This window comes from Aspergillus viridinutans (assembly GCF_018404265.1).
Source record: "Aspergillus viridinutans IFM 47045 DNA, scaffold_6, whole genome shotgun sequence".
Classification (NCBI taxonomy): domain Eukaryota; kingdom Fungi; phylum Ascomycota; class Eurotiomycetes; order Eurotiales; family Aspergillaceae; genus Aspergillus; species Aspergillus viridinutans.
This window is the reverse complement of record NW_025091222.1, coordinates 2,397,071-2,413,830: the sequence shown is the minus strand read 5'-3', so window position 1 is coordinate 2,413,830 and position 16,760 is coordinate 2,397,071. Positions and strand designations below refer to the sequence as shown.

Below are 16,760 nucleotides of genomic sequence, written 5' to 3'. Positions count from 1 at the left end.
GTATTCTTCTGTATTCTTCTGTATTCTTCTGTATTCTTCTGTATTCTTCTGTATTCTTCTGTATTCTTCTGTATTCTTCTGTATTCTTCTGTATTGGTATCCTGTCCAATCGGCTGGGGGCATGGTTATCAGCGTCGTTAGTGGCTTGGAGGATCTACAAATTGTTCAGCTCGGTGGTAATTGGGAGCTCACTTCGGATTTATATCCGATGTGCATTCATACAAAGGTACTTTTCAAGCTGATATGGCCGGAAATGGACTTTATTTTGCATGCTCACTTTTCTAGATATACCTACCAGCGATCTCATTTGTCATGTCCTTGATTCACACACTTAGCTAAAATAACTGCTATTTAGCCCTGCTAACTGTTAACAAGAGAAGTGAATTATGTTATGCTGTAAAACTACAGCCCTCTATTCATAAAGTTGCTTTTGGCTTATCCTTGATATGCTAATAGATAGATAATACCGCAAAACCATTACGGTGAAGGTTCAAGGGTTTTTGGCCCCCACTGTTTGATTGAATCTGACCCAAATACCTGCAGTTCAGCTCAGCACATTAGTCTTTCTGGCCACTCGCTATTCTGTTAATATCTGGTAAATAAGGGTAGATACAAATAACAACCTTGTAATTCCCAAATTTTGCATATCTTTAATGCGCCTTTTACATCTTCAATCCCGGAATTCAACCATCTGTCGGAAAATATTCTCGACTACCTGGCCACAATCGTCCTCAATGGAAGACATGGTTGTACTGTCGGACAGTTTCCAGCAGAAAAAAGGCCTCGCATGCGAGGAATGTCAAGTGTGACATGCGCGGGTCCCAATGTGTAACATGTTATAATCTCGGGGTGACGTGCGTTATCAATCCACTGCGACGCCCAAGAGGACCACGCAAGGGCCACGTAAAAACCCTGAAATCTCGAATTGGTAGGAGACTGTTCCGCAGACTGCTGGGATGGAGTCGATGGCTAACGAGTTCTACAGCGAATCTCGAGCGTCAACTCTATGGTGATTCAGACATCCACTCAAGCACTTCTCCAAAAAGAGACAATAGCGTCAATGTGGCATGCAGTTCCCTGGAGCCAGCGAGGTCTGTGGAAGGGCCTATAAGCGATGGAGCAATGGAAGATATCGCGACGATGGCGCACGGCTCGCCAGATTATACACAGTATCTGATAAGTGCACAGTCGATGGAATGTGTCAAGTGGCCTGGGGCCATACATTTGGACCTTGAAAGTGAATTGGACAAGCAGATCGACCCTTCCTCCAGCTCCACGGCCTTGTCGTCCCCAACGCCTGTGATGACAATTGCGAAGCCCAAATCGGACCCACTGCTGGACACCAGCGTGATATTTCCAGACTTAAGCTCCCAAGCATTGTCAATACCACTCCAGACTCCCGTTCAGATAACACCGCTCGAGTGTGCAGACCTGTATGCTAAGTCCTCCCATATGTCTCTTTCACATACTCACTTGAGGCAGCGATGCCTTTTTCTTTGAACGAGCCTATCCATTTATACCCATAATCAACCAACAGCGCTACTTTGCGCGAATAAACAGAGAGTCGCAAATGAGTGGACCTTTCACATGCTTACAAAACGCAATGCGCACGCTTGCGGCATCTATGGGTAGTCAGTTCACGGCCACCATTCCAATGTTGCACTCACAGACTAGTGGTATGTTGGATGCTTGGGACCGCAACATGTCGGATGTTGGGATTCCAATAGATATAGTTCAAGCACAGCTTCTGCTGGCCGTATACGGGATTCTCAAGGACGATCCACGAAAGGGATGGAGCAACGCGGGTCGCTGTGTTCAGCTGGTGCATCGGATGAAATTAGATCAGATAGACTGCCCAAGCACATGGCAGTCGTGCCAACTCTCAAAGGTAGAAGTTGAGGAGAGACGGCGGACGTTCTGGGCAGTGTACGCCCTCGACCGGTATGCTAATATCGTGTACGGTCTACCTCTTTCATTAAACGATCGGATGGTAAGCTTGACTAAGAAATTGGACAAAACAAAAGTGTTTCTGTGTACCTAACGGCGTCTGCCTTCTAGATTCTCACGCGACTACCCGCTACCGAAGCTGCATTCCGAGGGCAGACGGCGATCACGTCAGAATTCCTGGCCTCGGCTATGTCCCAAAAGACCAAGCAGCCGCTCTCCACATACGCCAAATCAATGGTAATCGTGACCATTCTTTCACGATGCGTCGCACACCGAAACCAGTGCAATGTCGAGCGCATCACAGACCCCACGTCGCAAGAATTCCTGACGCGCCACTGCGAGCTGGACAAAATCTTAACAGAAGAAATCAAGACGATATTATCCTGCGTCTCAACTGATAATGAACATTACAATCCTACTTATGTGTTCATCGAAATGCTCGCAGAAGCCGCTATTCTGGTTCTTTCCACTGCCCTAAGCTCCGTCCCCGAAGGCCCACGAGATGTGTGCCAGACGTATAACAACCGGGCATTCAAGGCCGCAGAGCGAATCCATAACCAGGCACAGATACTGTCTCAATTTTGTTTGTTCAAGGTGAACCCTGTTGCCCATTGATAGATAAATCAATTTATTCTAACAAGAGCAGGTCCACCCATTCACACCAATTGCACTGTTCATCTGCGCTGAGTTCACTCGCACGCATAAGACGTTGAATGGCGAGGCTACCGAGCAGTTCATGGATATTTCTTCTTCATTGCGATACCTGGCATCTGCTAATCGCCTTGCGGGAATGTTGCATCTCCAGCTCCAGCAAAATGCGGGAAATCATGTAGATCCCGGTTTGTAGACTTTTGGAGGTTGATCACTTTGAAGAGCTCAAGGGAAGTCGAAAAAGCCTACGAACTACTCGCCCCAGCGGCCGTCACTGCCGAAGACAGTGAGGGCCCTACCAAATCATGATTTCACCTCCTTGGTCAGATTAATGCTATTCACAGCGCCATTCCTCTTGTGTCTATGCAATAGAGTTGCTCTCCGTCTGACCCTAGTTGCCATACAAGCTCTGACCCTCATCTCCAATTTTCTTGCTACCTAATTAGGTCCCTATGCAGCATTTCATCGCGCGGCTTCTTGGCCTCCCGCGACCACTTCCTCTTTTGTTTCTCAGACCCTGCAATTTCCCGCGATCGAATGAGGGTATCCACATCCCCAACGTTGGGAGGGCCACCTTGCCGTATCTGGCGGCGGGATTTTTCGGTCTGGAGAGAGGCTCCTGATTCGCAAGTATGCGAGTCATATCTGACTGCGTCTGGGGCACCAAGCTCTGCCTCTGTAAGGCTACTATTGAAAATGTGATATGAATACTGCGATATTTTGGCTGTATCCATCCTAGCAGCAGCGGAGGCCTTGCTTAGTGCAGCTAGGCTCTTTTGGGCCTTAGAAATATCCCGTCGAAGCTTTGTCAAAGTGGTTAGTGGTGAGTTTATAGTAGAACTTGATGCCGGCGGAGTTTTTGGCATACGTTCTTATGGGCCCCAGAGCTCTGTAGCGTCAAAACTCTATTCTGGCAGCTCGTATTCCTTTCCCTAGTCGTATACAATCTAGATCCGGGATTGGGAGCTCAGGAATCCGCCTGGTAACAACGTTAGGATCAAACGGATGAATCCCACAATTCCGAACTGAGTGTCGTACAGTAGCATTTCTGAACTTCTTAACCGAATCTCCTGTATTCCCCGAAGAAAATCTCCTTCTCTTTGCTACTGCACAGTCTGATATTATGCTGCTTGTAATAGTCTTATATGCTTGAAATAGGTGCCTGTCTAGGGGTTAAAGCTAATGCGTCAGCTTGGAAGGGAAGCACCAATGAATAGTTTAATGATCCTGGCAGAAGTTAATGAAATCCTAAGACGCAATGCGAACAATGGTTATCCATCCAGAGAAGGGGATAGTCGCCACGATGAGTAAGGCGCTCTTTCGTTTGCTCTTCGAAATATACAAGCCATTGATAGTCGCGTATGTGATTTGTCCAACTATTTATTGTGGGAGCAATATAGTAATCGACTGGTAGATTGGGCTGCTCGCGATAGCTAACTCTCCATATGATACTGGCCCTAGAATAGGAAGAATGGGGGGCATTACCCAGCCGTCTGCAGCGATGTATTCGATTCCGGTCACTGATTCCCCGATTCCACCAGTTTGAATAGACTTGGCACTATATTTGTGCTTAGTAACGCCCCGTTAGAATTTGCCCTAGCCAATCCAGAAGCCAGATTCGTCAAAATTGTAAAGATTCTTCGGGGTAATATTGTATTCCTTACAGAGACAACTGATTGGTCCTTACACTTTTATATGTGTCTTGTATGTAATAGTTGGTTTCATTGCGGAATTAGGTACTGTAACACTAAGGTCTTGCCTAGCTACTGAGGTCATGTCATCCCGTCCTCAGGGGCTGTGATCCTTTTGATCTCTTCCTCAATCAATCAATCAATTCATCTGGTCTCCAGTTGATTCCGTCTGATCTTATTCATCGCCTGCAGTACTAGTCCATACGATCCAGCTTCTTCCGTTATATGAGTACCCCCCGTACAGGGCCCGAATATATTTAGGGATACTTAGTAGGATGCTCAGTAGTCGATCCCGGATTCTAGGACTAGGTCCTAGTCAGAAGTCGGGCGAACTTGAGTTTATCCTGTAGAGAAAGTATTGTACCAATTGCGTAGAGATAACCATCAATCTGGTCGGTGTCTCTGTAGTAGGCTGAGAGCTTGAGTTTTGCTGATTTGAGAGATGAAAGCATTACCTGCTTCCAAGCAACCATCTTCTGCCGAAGCTGCTTAATCGACTTTTAAAGTGATCGAACAGCTTATCGTAGATTGCTTGAAAACGCGATGGATAGTGATATTCTTTGTCATGCATAAAAGCGTTGTAAATCGGTGAAAAGGCTCAAGAATACAGAGAAAACAATTGACCTACCGCCACCGTTCCTGGATTAAGGTAAGGTGCTCTTGGTCATATTGGGAGTAGAAAACATCAAAGGCCTGCTGAGGCTTCTTCACGCGTGCAATCATTAAGAATGTAGAGTTCCATCGAGTAGCAATATCCTGGATTGGAACTAGCTTTGTCTCTCTTGTCTGTGAGTTATAGAATGACTCCCAGGTCGAAAACAAAGGGAAGAGGACAATAGATCACATGCTTATAAGTTACCTATAAATGACTAGACAACTACCCTAGCTCGTTATACTCTAGGGCTAGGCACTAGCTTTATAAGGCGCTATTAGTGGAGGACCAACACCAGCCCCACTTGGGCGCAGGTAGGTTAAATCGACTCAAAGTCCCAACTTCCTCCCCGCCTCGCCACCAATCGTCTCCATAAGCCTTCGCCGAATATGGTCCCCAATAACAGTCGCCTCCCCCGATCCATCTAAGGCGTGGCATCTAAGGTCCAGATTTCCGTTCATGAAGAACGGAGCACTGTATCGCCCCTTGGTGCTAGAATTTACAACCCGATGAGTCGCACTACGATAGTAGCCTGCAGTCCATTTCTGCATCATATCACCCATATTGATCACGTAGGAGTGTGCTTTTACAGGCACAGGCACCCACGTCTGCGTAGGAGGATACAGCACTTCTAGACCCTCTGTGCCCTCCTCTTGCAGAAGGACCGAGACGTTACCGAAGTCGGTATGCTCACCCACTTTATTCTCATTGTCAGTTTTTGTCCAAACCAAAAAGAAACTGTAGTTGAATAAAGGGCGCACCTCCAAATTGATTCGCATGCTTGACAGATTGAGGAGGATAGTAGAGCAGCCGCAAGGGCGCTGACGGCTCAACCGTCAACTCATCAAACACATCCGGTGGACAGTTCCACTCCTCAGGAAGGCCACGGGCCAAGATCCGGAGGATAACCTTTACCATCTCGATCATCTTGCTGTGATATTCCATCAGTGGAATCCGGAATTCTTCATCGCGAAGCGCCTTCGGCCACTGGTTAGGCCCAGTATGGAACGTTCCCGCCTCGGGGGCATCGGCCGGGGTCTCGCGGCCGATGATGAAGCCCTTTGGCACGCAGTGAGTAAATTAGCCTGTCCGAGTGCCCAAATAGCCTTTGGGGTTATGGTGCCCACCTCCTTAGTAGCGGGTAAGAGGCCCTCCTGATGCACCTGCAGAGCAGGCGGCTCGTAGCCACGGAACGACCGTCCCATCGCCTTGCCAATCCAAGTCTCCATCTTGTCTTCCATGGGAAGGGCGAAGTACTTGCGAGTGCACTCAAGGACGGCTTGGCGATCTTCTTCGGGAATACCGTGGCCGACGAGATAGAAGAAGCCGAAGGTGGAACATGCATTGCGCATGGAGTTTACCACCTCATCCTTGGCTGCTGGTGAGGCATGCTCGTCCAGCCAAGGACTCATGTCCACGGTCGGGATGGAGGTTGGCGGGGTTGAATCATTGGAACCCATATTTTGTTCTACTGGCAGGTTGGCTGAATTTTGGACTGATATCTCCGCGAAGGAACCCGTTTTGGTTATGTAGCTTTGTGATTTGTTTCTATTGATAAACTGGTGATTCATTGATGCGTCACTGATGATTCTCCGACGGCTCTCCATCCATCCGTTCATCGCCTTGCCAGTCTGATTGCACGGAGAATTTGCAGAATATCTCCAATGTCATTTCCAACAGTAAGTGCGACATTAGCACATCCTTAATAAGTGGGGGCCATCCTTTTGTACGGAGTATGCGACACCGATACCAGTTGATTCATTGATATCCTAGTCACCGCATATTGCTGGCTGGTAAAATATGGTAATCAATATCAGAAGAAAATGGCTGGGAAGCCTACGCAGGATGAGAACAATGCATTTGCTTCGGACAAACCTAAGGTAATTTCAGTTTCCCGCGTTAAACAGAACATAACTCCGAAGGATGGCCATTATAAAGTTTCTCCGAGTTATCAGGGCAAACTACAACACTGTGGTTCATTCATATGTTCTCATATGCCTGCGTTCTTCCGGTCAGCCGCAAAAGTGACACCGCCAGAAACGCGAAGACCATCGGATCGCCATAACATAGGCACAAGCTAGATCCCTATAATATCTTCATCGAACTCCATCTCGAGGAGAACCACTCGTCGAGTCCCTCTCCAATACCTGCGAAATGTCCTCGACCAACAATACCGAGTATCTCGTCCAAGTCCCCATCGACCCATCCACCGTCCAAGCCTGGGCTTCAAACCGAGATGCACACCTGGCGCACTTGAAGCCCTACATTCTCGACGGGACGATTGTTTTCGGAGCACCAACGCTGGCCGCGCATCCCAAGACCCCAGAGGAACCGCTACAGGTGCGGAGCAGCGTGTTGTTGTTCCAAGGAAAAACCCAGGAGGAGATTCTTAGGATCATTGAGAAGAATCCGCTTGTGGACGCTGGGGTGTGGGATATGGAGAAGCTTGTTGTGGCGCCGTTTAGGTGTGGAGTTAGGACTGCTATGTAAATACTCTCAGACTGCGGATACAACTATATGGAGAGGTCGAATTCCAGAATTAAGTTTTCGGAACTTCCAATGTTCAAATATCGTATTATTATAATAACATGACCGTAAGTAGCAGAACTCAGTTGATTCTCACTCATAATAAACCCCCAAGGACAGCATGACATTTGCTTCCGACTACAACAGAACGGCTTCATGTTGATAGCATCAGCCTAACGTGACACTTGAATGTGTTCTTGTTTCCGATGCCCCAATTCGGCCTGGTTGCTGGCATTGAGAGTCGACCCGATAGCATGGAGAACCGTCATTAAGCTCTAATCTAGGCCTTCTTTCCTCAGGTCTCCCCCATGTCCAAAATTAAGCGGGTTTTCCTGGGGACGGTCAAACCTGACAATCAAGCCTTGATGTTCAGCTTTGACCCGTACTTGACGATGCGTATGGCGGCGTAGCCCAAGCCCGCGACGCAGGTCGGAACGCCACCAAAAGTCCACAAGCTAGTCCAGTCAAGTGAAGAACCACCGTGCCTAAGAATTGCACCGCTGCTGGGTCCACTGATAAGCACACCCAGTGCAATGATGGCATAGCCCATGCCAACGCGCGTGCCCAGCTTGGACTTGTCCTGGGTGAGGTTGGCAAGACACATTGGAGGCAGTCCGATGAGCGCACCACTCATGAATCCGGACAGCACAGCCATAACAATGACTGCGGCCTTGGACTTCACCGCCATCATGCAAAGCGTCAGAAGGCCCGAGGATAAGGTGGCAGGGACAAGAAGGTTGAAAGAACCGAAGCGGTCGGCCAGCTTGTTGGGAATTGTCCGGCCGAAAACGGAGGCCGCGTTGAAAATGGGGACCAGGTAGAATGCCAGGCTTCGATCGGTGATGCCGGTCGCTGAAGCAAAAAATGACAGGTAGAATAGTATGACAAAGAGACCCATGTACGCGATGAGAGAGGTGAAGACAAACGCCAGATAAGCTGGGTCGCTAAACGCTGTCAGGTCAATGAGAGCGCGAACCTTAGGTGGCTTCACGCGCAGACGCATGAGACTGATGGGAATAAGGAGGGTGGCTAAAGCGATGAATCCAATCACACGGACTGCCCATGGGAAGCCAATTTGATCAATGAGTTCATAAAGAACAATAGGGTAAATAACACCCCCAAGTGCAGATCCAGAGGCGGCTGCACCCAGGGCAGCGCCCATCTTGGTAGTAAAGTACTGAGGGATGATGGCAACGCATGGAACAAACAAGCAACCTGTACCAATCCCAACCGCAAATCCCTGTGCAAGCAGCACTTGCCAAAGTTCATGGCATAGGCTCAACATCATATGTCCGAAAACAATAAGCAGGGTGCCTGCAATGAGGAGGATGCGAAGGTAACCGCGATCAAAGATGGGACCGACAAAGAGACCGACAAACAGGAGCAGAAAGGCAGCGAGCGATCCAACCCAGGAGATGTTGGAAGGAGAGGCATGGAAGAGTTCGCCGGACTCATAGTACGTCTGGTATGCGCCGAAAGTGTTGAGGATGCCCCAAGTGTTGAAGTATAACATGAAGCTGCCCAGAACATTGAGCCAGGCCAAGGCACCACCGTTCGGAGCTGGCGAGGGGCCGGGGGCGGGTTTCTCCTCAGCAGGAGTCTCCTGGACGATGTCGGCCATTGTGTCGATTTTTCTTCAAGTCGATGGATTTGATAAGACAAGGCGAAATGGAGTGAAACGATTGCTATTGACAGACATTCGAAAGACAGAGATAACGCAGAAGGAAGTCGCGGTGGAAGGACTTGTCGACGCTAGAACAATCAAAGAAGGGAGTGAACAAGCAGAGACAGTTAACTGATTACTTATTGTAAACTCAGATGCTCTCACTCTGGGAAGTCGGTCAATCAATGGTTCAGGGTCGGGGTTCGGATCGGGGTATTCCTGATTAAGATGTTTCGGAGATGACGCTACCTAGGTCGATCATCTTGATCATAAGAAAAGTTACTCCGAGCGCCAAATCAGAGCTTCTCTTGTCATTGATGCATAATTTCGGCTGTAGCCTAACTCGACATTCTTTTTGTGGTCTGGTCCATTGATTTTATCGCCGCGATACTTTCAGTCCTACCACCAAAATCGCCCTCCTAATCTTGACAAGTCGTCAAGTGGGGGCTGGAACTACCACGATAACAAAATCAATAAGCTAGACCACAGTATATTCCTCTTTAAACCAACTAGGCATGGTCTGTTTGATAGCAGGTCGGTATGGGTAAGCATGTAGATAGCAATGTACGTTTGTAGATATGGACCTCGGTGGACTCCCTATGTCGCTATTCCTTTCACCACCTACAGACCCTAAGATACAGATTGAGAACCGTGCCTCTTATTTCTCTTCTTCTTCAGAGCAAGTAACTTGGAGCAGCTTTGCTGACAACCCATCCATCGGCACAAACAACCAGTTGGGGATAGTGGACTTGAATCACCTGGAGACCATCAGCATGGATGCGTCCCTGGACCTGCCACGGATTCTTTGTCTCCACGGCGGGGGAATCAATGCTCTTATCTTTCGCATGCAATGCCGCGTCCTAGAGCGAAGGCTTCGTTCTCATTTCCGGCTAGTCTACGCTGAGGCACCGCTCCCAGCACGACCAGGCCCGGACGTGACAGCCGCCTACAAAGATCATGGGCCCTTCAAAGCATGGCTGCGTGTGCAGCCCACAGATCCCGTTTTGAATGAATACCAGATCGTGGACGGTATAAAAGATTCCATATCCGCCGCTCAACAAGCAGACGATAAGCGTGGAGCGAGTGGCGAATGGGTTGGGTTACTGGGGTTCAGCCAGGGTGCGCATCTGGCAGCCAGCATTCTAGCAAACCAGCAAATACTTCATAATGCGGCGGACCCTGTCTACAGGTTTGCGATTCTGCTAGCGGGACGAGGTCCACTGCGCTGGCTGAACCCGGACCTGCCCATGCCACCGGGATTCATTGACGCGGCGCAGTGTACAACAGGCCAGGAACTCGTGGACAATATGGAATATAAAGACTGTAGGGTTCGAATTCCGACGGTACATGTCCATGGTATGGCCGACCCGAACCTGGGGTTGCACCGCAGGTTGCTCTATGAGTATTGTGATTGGAGATGTGCGACGCTGGTGGAATGGGATGGTGATCATCGAGTGCCGTTTAAGGCCAAGGATGTCATGTCAGTGGTACAAGAGATTATCAATGTGGCACAACGAACGGGCGTGATGACAGCATCATAGCCTGGGTTGGGTGTCCATTGATAGAGTATATCTTTTCCTTTTTGAGGCTGTTCTTTTACAATTTTGGTGTTTTTCTGGAAGAGAGAGCGGGGAGTGGTACATTCATTAACCTGACTATTGTCTCTCATTTTCAGGGCATGAACTAACTAGAGGTTATAATTTCATTGCACAAATATAAGTCTAATGCAATTGTTTCATGATTGATATTCATGAATGAGCTAATTAGTGATTTCGCATATAATAGTAAAATATGCTGTTAAAACAGGAAGTATAACATAGTTAGGCGCACTGCACACTACCAAACACCATATAAACTTGTAGTTTTATACTTCTACATTTTAACATTCATAATTTGCTTTTAATCAAATATTAGTATACGGACTTTTCTAGAGACAAAGAACCTGATATAATTTCGGACCATCTAAATTTTTTTTTTTTTTTTAATTGTATCCTACAGCTATTCAGTGCTATCTATCGAATAGATTGATTTTGAAGAAATTGAAGGATTTGGTTTATGTATATATATATTGTTGAGATATGAAGTTGTAATTTATTCACAGTTGCCTTGTGTTTTGCAGTGCGCAGCTTGCTCATGACTTTCATTACAGTAGATCTTTGTCATATACGGGCAAGCCAAAAGATTTTCCATTTATTGACGAAACCTTTTCTCGGAATTTCTTTTCAATGCTTGGGCATAATCACCCTTTGCTAGTGCTGACCCGGCAAGACGAATATGCTACAAGATCTGCAAGGTGGCAGGCCAGGACAGATTAGATGAAGAGAATATATACGTCTGATCAAACCACCAATACCTCAAATACAGGGCTCAGGTTCTCCAAAACACCGCAACTACACCCAAAATGACAGATAACCCCGAAATTGCCATTGTCGGCGGCGGCATCGTCGGCCTCGTCTTGGCCGCGGGCCTCACCCACCGTGGTGTACAAGTCAAACTCTACGAACAAGCGCGCAACTTCCGTGAGATCGGCGCCGGTATCGGCTTCACGCGCAATACTGTCCAGTGCATGGAGAAGATCAACCCAGGTATTGTGCGTGCGCTGCGGTCTGGGGGCGCGGTCAACGTGTCGCTGGATCAGACGGACCCGAAATCGTACCTGCGCTGGATCAACGGGTATGGGCTTCAGCGCGAAGACGACCCCATGTACCAGGCGCCGTTGCTGAGATTGGATGCCGGCGTCAAGGGGTGGGAGACCGTACGTCGTGATCAGTTTCTAGATGACTTGGTCAAGGAGATTCCCAAGGGAGTGATCCACCTGCAAAAAAGACTGGAAATGATTGTGGACGAAGAAGATCGGGATAAGGTCGTGCTGCAGTTTACCGACGGGACTAGTGTGGAGGCCGATGCGGGTGTGTTTCTCCCTGACTTTCTGATCCCAGCTCCCTTCAAGTCTCGCTAATCCAACAGTAATCGCCGCCGACGGTATCAAGTCCACCGCGCGGAAAATCCTCCTCGGCGCAGATAACCCCGCCTCATACCCCCAGTACACCCACAAAGTTGCCTATCGTGCACTCATCCCCAAGGACAAAGTCATCGCCGCCATCGGAGAGTACAAGACTCACAAACAGCAGATGCACGTTGGCCCAAACGCGCATCTGATTCACTACCCGGTCAATACGAACACTATCGGCGCAACGGTGGTCGTCTCCGACCCCAATGACTGGCCACTCGATAAGCCCGCCACCGCCCGCGGATCCTGTAAAGCTGTCTCAGAAGCCCTGGCAAACTGGAGTCTCCCGGTCCGCAATCTGGTAGATCTATTCCCTGAAGAGCTTGACCAGTGGGCCCTCTTTGACCTTGCGGAATACCCTGTGCTGAAGTACAACAAAGGGCGAGTCTGTCTCGTTGGCGATGCAGCGCACGCATCCAGCCCACACCATGGGGCCGGCGCGTCTTTCGGGGTGGAGGATGCGCTGTGTCTGTGTACCATGATCCCAGAGCTGACAGGTCCATCAGCTCGGGAGGCAGCCGTGTCGCAAGGCGATGCACTCCGCGCTGCATTCGAGACATATGATAAGATCCGCCGGACGCGGACGCAATGGCTTGTGAATAGCAGTCGGCGGGTTTGCGATCTATTCCAGCAGCCTGACTGGGCGGATCCGGCTAAGAGAGTCAAGGCAGAATCATGCTTCCGAGGAAGTTAAGGATCGATCGTTCAAGATCTGGCATTTTGATTCGGGGAAGATGGTGGAGGATACTATTCATGATTACCGGGAGAGAATCAGAACCTGGAAGAAGACGAAGGGGGAGAACGGAGTCAATGGCAAAGATACTCCCAATGCTTCTCAGGAGCCGGAGTGGCTCTTTGCGGCTTGAGGTAGACAACTTTCCGGTGGATGGCTGTGGCTTAGCTGTACCTGAACGTATACGTATCATATGCAACTCTCTTAACCTGCTTGAAATTTCAATCTCTTACATGTTCAAAAATGAAATAGAACTTCTGTGGGATATGAGAACTACAATCAGGCTACGGAGTAGACATCAGCGAGACCCGTGGGCGACTCCCACAATCCCCTTAGACGGTAGTATCCTCAAACATCAACAGGACAAACGTAGAATATTCGTGATATACATGGTATATGGTGTCTGTATAAATAATTTCCACGAAGCATTTGTACAGGACTCCACCAATGACCACAGAGGAAGAATTCACGAAGACTATCATGCTAGAAACTATGGATTACCCTATTTACTGTGGTCTAGCCTATCGATTCTGCTGGCATCAATATTGAGAGGAGTTGTGTTCACCTTTGATTGGATCCACTCCATTCTAGATGTAGTTGGCATCGCAAAACCTAGCAAGTTCGCCTGGCTACGGCTATGTTGGATGCTGCTCTTCACTTCAAACCTGACTGTATCCGCTGCAAAGCTGCTGCGCTAGTATCAGTCACATGAGTCTATTGAAGCTAAGTAGAATATAACCCTGGTTTGATTGAGTTATTCTCTCCACCGTTGATTGCATGTATTACCTCGCTGTTCACTTCGTACAAGTTGGGTGACCCGCCCTGGACAAGAGCTCTTGTATGGGGATGTCCAGGGAGAATGCCCTCATAAGAAAGGAACAGGTTTGTCAAGGTGAGCTGACATGATGGAATCGGGAAATGCTAGAGGGGCTTCAGAAAAAGACGAGGTGGGAACTGAACGCTTTTGTAGACAAAGGAGTGATAATTAGGAATAGATTTTGTTTTCAGGGATTGGTTATGTTCTCTATTCTTTCCCAGTGTGTATGCTACTGTACTCGTGGCTGGGACACTATCAACATCTACCAGGGTTGAATCGGCGACAGATATTCGCGCACTACCTTCCCAACATCCGCATCACGTTCGCCCTCCACGACTCGACGAATAACCTCACCCCCAATTTTGGGATCTTTCGCCCCTAGTTTCTTCAACAGCTCTGGGTTTCCCCCAAGAGAGGTCTCCAGCAAGCCCGGAGCAACCGCCCACACCTTCACGCCGTCGTTCCTCAACGCCTTAGTCCATTCCACCATCAACATATTAAGGCCCGCTTTTGCTGATCGATATCCGACAAACGGCAGTGCCTTGGACAGCACCGCTGGTGCTAGGACATTCTTCGGATTCTGAGGATCGGAAGCGCCCTGTAGTGAGGACAGGCCACTCGTAATGAACAACAACCTCGGGTCTTGCGACTTGAGTAGTAGCGGAAGGAATTTAGTCGTCATGATATGTGCACCCGTGACATTTACGTCCCAGGATTTGTTCCATGCCTGGCGGGCTGTCATGCCTTGATCAATATAAGAATCAAAGGAAGCGCCTGTGCCAGTCAGTCGGTCTAATTTCACTTCCAGAAAAACTTGTGAGACAAACCAGCATTGTTGATTAGGCAATCAATCCGGTCATACTTGGCTGCAATCTGCCCAAAGGCTGCATCGATCGATTCGTCGCTCTAGACGTCCACCAAGAACAGCTGCACGGTACTCTGGGATGTCTGAGTAGCAAGACGCCCGCATGCCACCTGGGCGTTTTCGAGATTGCGACTGCCGAGTAGGATATGATATTTCTGATTAGATTGGCAGAGAGCTTTCACCGTCTCCAGCCCGATCCCTGTGTTCGCACCTAAAAGGGAATCAGCGAAGCGAATGATAGGCGACTATGTCCATACAACTTCCACTTACCCGTGATCACAATTATTTTGGAGTCCATTTTTGGTGTAGCTAGCTTTTACCCCTAGAGTCTGGCAGGAAAAATCTTAGTGTTATAACGCCCATATGGCTGATTGCTGATGCTCATGCTCTGGTGGGCCCAAACTCCGCCCAAAAAGTATCTCCGAGCGAATGACCGGATCCATCTTCTGTGGTGGGTATATAGCTCCCCTATACCAGCAACACAAAAGCGTTTGTGCCCTCATTCAACGTCTCATAGATTCGATTCGAAAGACCGTGCACAACCATGAGTGAAGTCCTTGTCATTACTTGTCCAAGCGGGAAACAATGCAGTCGGCTGATCCCTCTCCTATACAATAAAGGTAAATTTCGCCTCCGACTGGCCGCGCATTCCACTGCTTCGGCCAAGAACCTAGAAATCTCCTACCCGGACGCGGAAATTGTCATAGTTGATTTGCAGTCGCTGTCTGACTGCCGTCACCTGTTGCATGGCGCAACGGCCATCAACGCCGTGTTGCCGAGCCTGCATTTACATGAGAAAGAGATTGGCTTCAACCTGGTTGACGCGGCCGTCGCAGAGTCGCGTCGCGAAGGCAATGTCTTCAAGCACTTTGTTCTGTCAAGTGTACTGGGCACCTAGCATCGGAGCTTACTCCAGCACGACTTGAAGAGCTATGTTGAGGAGAGACTTTTCCTCAGTCCATTGGACTGTTGGACCATAGTTAAACCTGGAAATGTTTGGATTTGCCTGTGAAGATGTCCTGAAGCATTGTCGATACTAATGATTTGGTCGCAGTTCCTCGACGCCTATCCCGTCGCAAGGCTTGCCTCACAAGACCATCCCGTAATGGAGAAATGGTGGAAACCCGAGCATGCAAATAGCGTCATCGCTCTCGACGACCTCGCTGCCGCAACAGTGAAGGTTCTCGATGAACGTGAAGCCCACTACCTGGCCGAGTATCCACTCGTGTCTACTTTGCCAATCTCCGAGACGGAGATTATACGAATCATTGAGAAACGAATTGGAAAAAACATTGAATTGAAAACACCCAGCTTCGAAACCGGAGTAAGCAAGTTGATCGATAACTTATATGGTAGTTCCGAGCACGGCCAAGGCGAGATTGGACTCGGTCGCTCGAGTGCCGGTGATCTACGCGGGGACTTGGTCCGAGACACTGTCGAACATCTCATACTGTTCTACAATCGTCGCGGCCTGAAGGGAAGTCCAAACGTACTGAGGTGGCTGTTGGGGAGAGAGCCAACAACCGTGGAGGCTTGGGTGGATAATGTTGCGACAAAAGCTGGCTATTAGGATCTCAGTCTATCAATGTTTGAAATCTGGATGAGGAAAAATAAACCTGCAACTGGCAATGGAACTCGATATCGTTCTCGCTGAACTTGTGAATAAGAATTTCTATGTTCGCTGGCCTATTTCCAAATCCTCAATAGGGGTGTCCCGAGGAGAGTGCTACAATGGTTTCAGCTTAACCTCAGAGATATTATCAAAGCATGACTTGTTGTTCACATTTTAGCAATCTGGTTATACCGTGTGAGTGACTCAATTTACCGCCGTAACGAAAGAAGAAGCTGAACTGAATACCTTATCTCTATCAATCTGGAGCTGTTGCATGAAGTAGAGACTAGATTTCTCTCTGTCACTTTCTTTGTCCTTGCCTCGTTTTGCCCTAAATCGTCAAGTTTATCCGGTAGACCTATCTCAGCAGAAGAATCAACCTTTGAATCCTTTGAATTCCCTGCAGGAGATATCAGCTGGTAAATTCACGAGTATAGATTGTCCGATGGCATGGGACCAATCCTTCGGCCCTGCACGTGGTGGACGGTGAGGTGCAGCTCTCAGAGGACAGGGCACTTGTTCACAAAAGGGGCAATTTCCTGCGCGTTGTAGTATGGACGTGTCTGTTCCTGCGTGTGGATGTCGTGGTGAAT

General features: G+C 48.6%; 8 protein-coding genes across 8 annotated transcripts; 5 read left to right on the top strand and 3 right to left on the bottom strand.

Annotated features, from left to right (window-relative positions):
- Window positions 1-1,603: 1,603 nt before the first annotated feature.
- Window positions 1,604-2,794, top strand: Aspvir_008496 (uncharacterized protein; the record flags this gene model as incomplete). The annotated part of the gene is made up of 3 exons (XM_043271664.1): window positions 1,604-1,990; window positions 2,059-2,541; window positions 2,594-2,794. 3 exons carry the CDS (start codon window positions 1,604-1,606, stop codon window positions 2,792-2,794), a joined length of 1,071 nt encoding a protein of 356 aa, XP_043127599.1.
- A 2,476-nt stretch (window positions 2,795-5,270) lies between these two features.
- Window positions 5,271-6,401, bottom strand: Aspvir_008495 (isopenicillin N synthase family dioxygenase; the record flags this gene model as incomplete). Its single annotated transcript, XM_043271663.1, has 3 exons — window positions 5,271-5,638; window positions 5,703-6,000; window positions 6,069-6,401. 3 exons carry the CDS (start codon window positions 6,399-6,401, stop codon window positions 5,271-5,273), a joined length of 999 nt encoding a protein of 332 aa, XP_043127598.1.
- Window positions 6,402-7,095: 694 nt separating this feature from the next.
- On the top strand, window positions 7,096-7,431 carry Aspvir_008494 (uncharacterized protein; the record flags this gene model as incomplete). Its single annotated transcript, XM_043271662.1, has 1 exon — window positions 7,096-7,431. One exon carries the CDS (start codon window positions 7,096-7,098, stop codon window positions 7,429-7,431), a length of 336 nt encoding a protein of 111 aa, XP_043127597.1.
- A 391-nt stretch (window positions 7,432-7,822) lies between these two features.
- On the bottom strand, window positions 7,823-9,088 carry Aspvir_008493 (uncharacterized protein; the record flags this gene model as incomplete). The annotated part of the gene is made up of 1 exon (XM_043271661.1): window positions 7,823-9,088. One exon carries the CDS (start codon window positions 9,086-9,088, stop codon window positions 7,823-7,825), a length of 1,266 nt encoding a protein of 421 aa, XP_043127596.1.
- Window positions 9,089-9,729: 641 nt separating this feature from the next.
- Window positions 9,730-10,671, top strand: Aspvir_008492 (uncharacterized protein; the record flags this gene model as incomplete). The annotated part of the gene is made up of 1 exon (XM_043271660.1): window positions 9,730-10,671. The coding sequence occupies one exon, from the start codon at window positions 9,730-9,732 to the stop codon at window positions 10,669-10,671; it is 942 nt and encodes a 313-aa protein (XP_043127595.1).
- Window positions 10,672-11,531: 860 nt separating this feature from the next.
- On the top strand, window positions 11,532-13,006 carry Aspvir_008491 (FAD-dependent oxidoreductase; the record flags this gene model as incomplete). Its single annotated transcript, XM_043271659.1, has 3 exons — window positions 11,532-12,039; window positions 12,098-12,753; window positions 12,812-13,006. 3 exons carry the CDS (start codon window positions 11,532-11,534, stop codon window positions 13,004-13,006), a joined length of 1,359 nt encoding a protein of 452 aa, XP_043127594.1.
- A 946-nt stretch (window positions 13,007-13,952) lies between these two features.
- On the bottom strand, window positions 13,953-14,853 carry Aspvir_008490 (uncharacterized protein; the record flags this gene model as incomplete). Its single annotated transcript, XM_043271658.1, has 4 exons — window positions 13,953-14,464; window positions 14,518-14,596; window positions 14,666-14,766; window positions 14,826-14,853. The coding sequence occupies 4 exons, from the start codon at window positions 14,851-14,853 to the stop codon at window positions 13,953-13,955; spliced, it is 720 nt and encodes a 239-aa protein (XP_043127593.1).
- Window positions 14,854-15,099: 246 nt separating this feature from the next.
- Window positions 15,100-16,125, top strand: Aspvir_008489 (uncharacterized protein; the record flags this gene model as incomplete). The annotated part of the gene is made up of 2 exons (XM_043271657.1): window positions 15,100-15,438; window positions 15,610-16,125. The coding sequence occupies 2 exons, from the start codon at window positions 15,100-15,102 to the stop codon at window positions 16,123-16,125; spliced, it is 855 nt and encodes a 284-aa protein (XP_043127592.1).
- Between the last annotated feature and the right edge of the window lie 635 nt (window positions 16,126-16,760).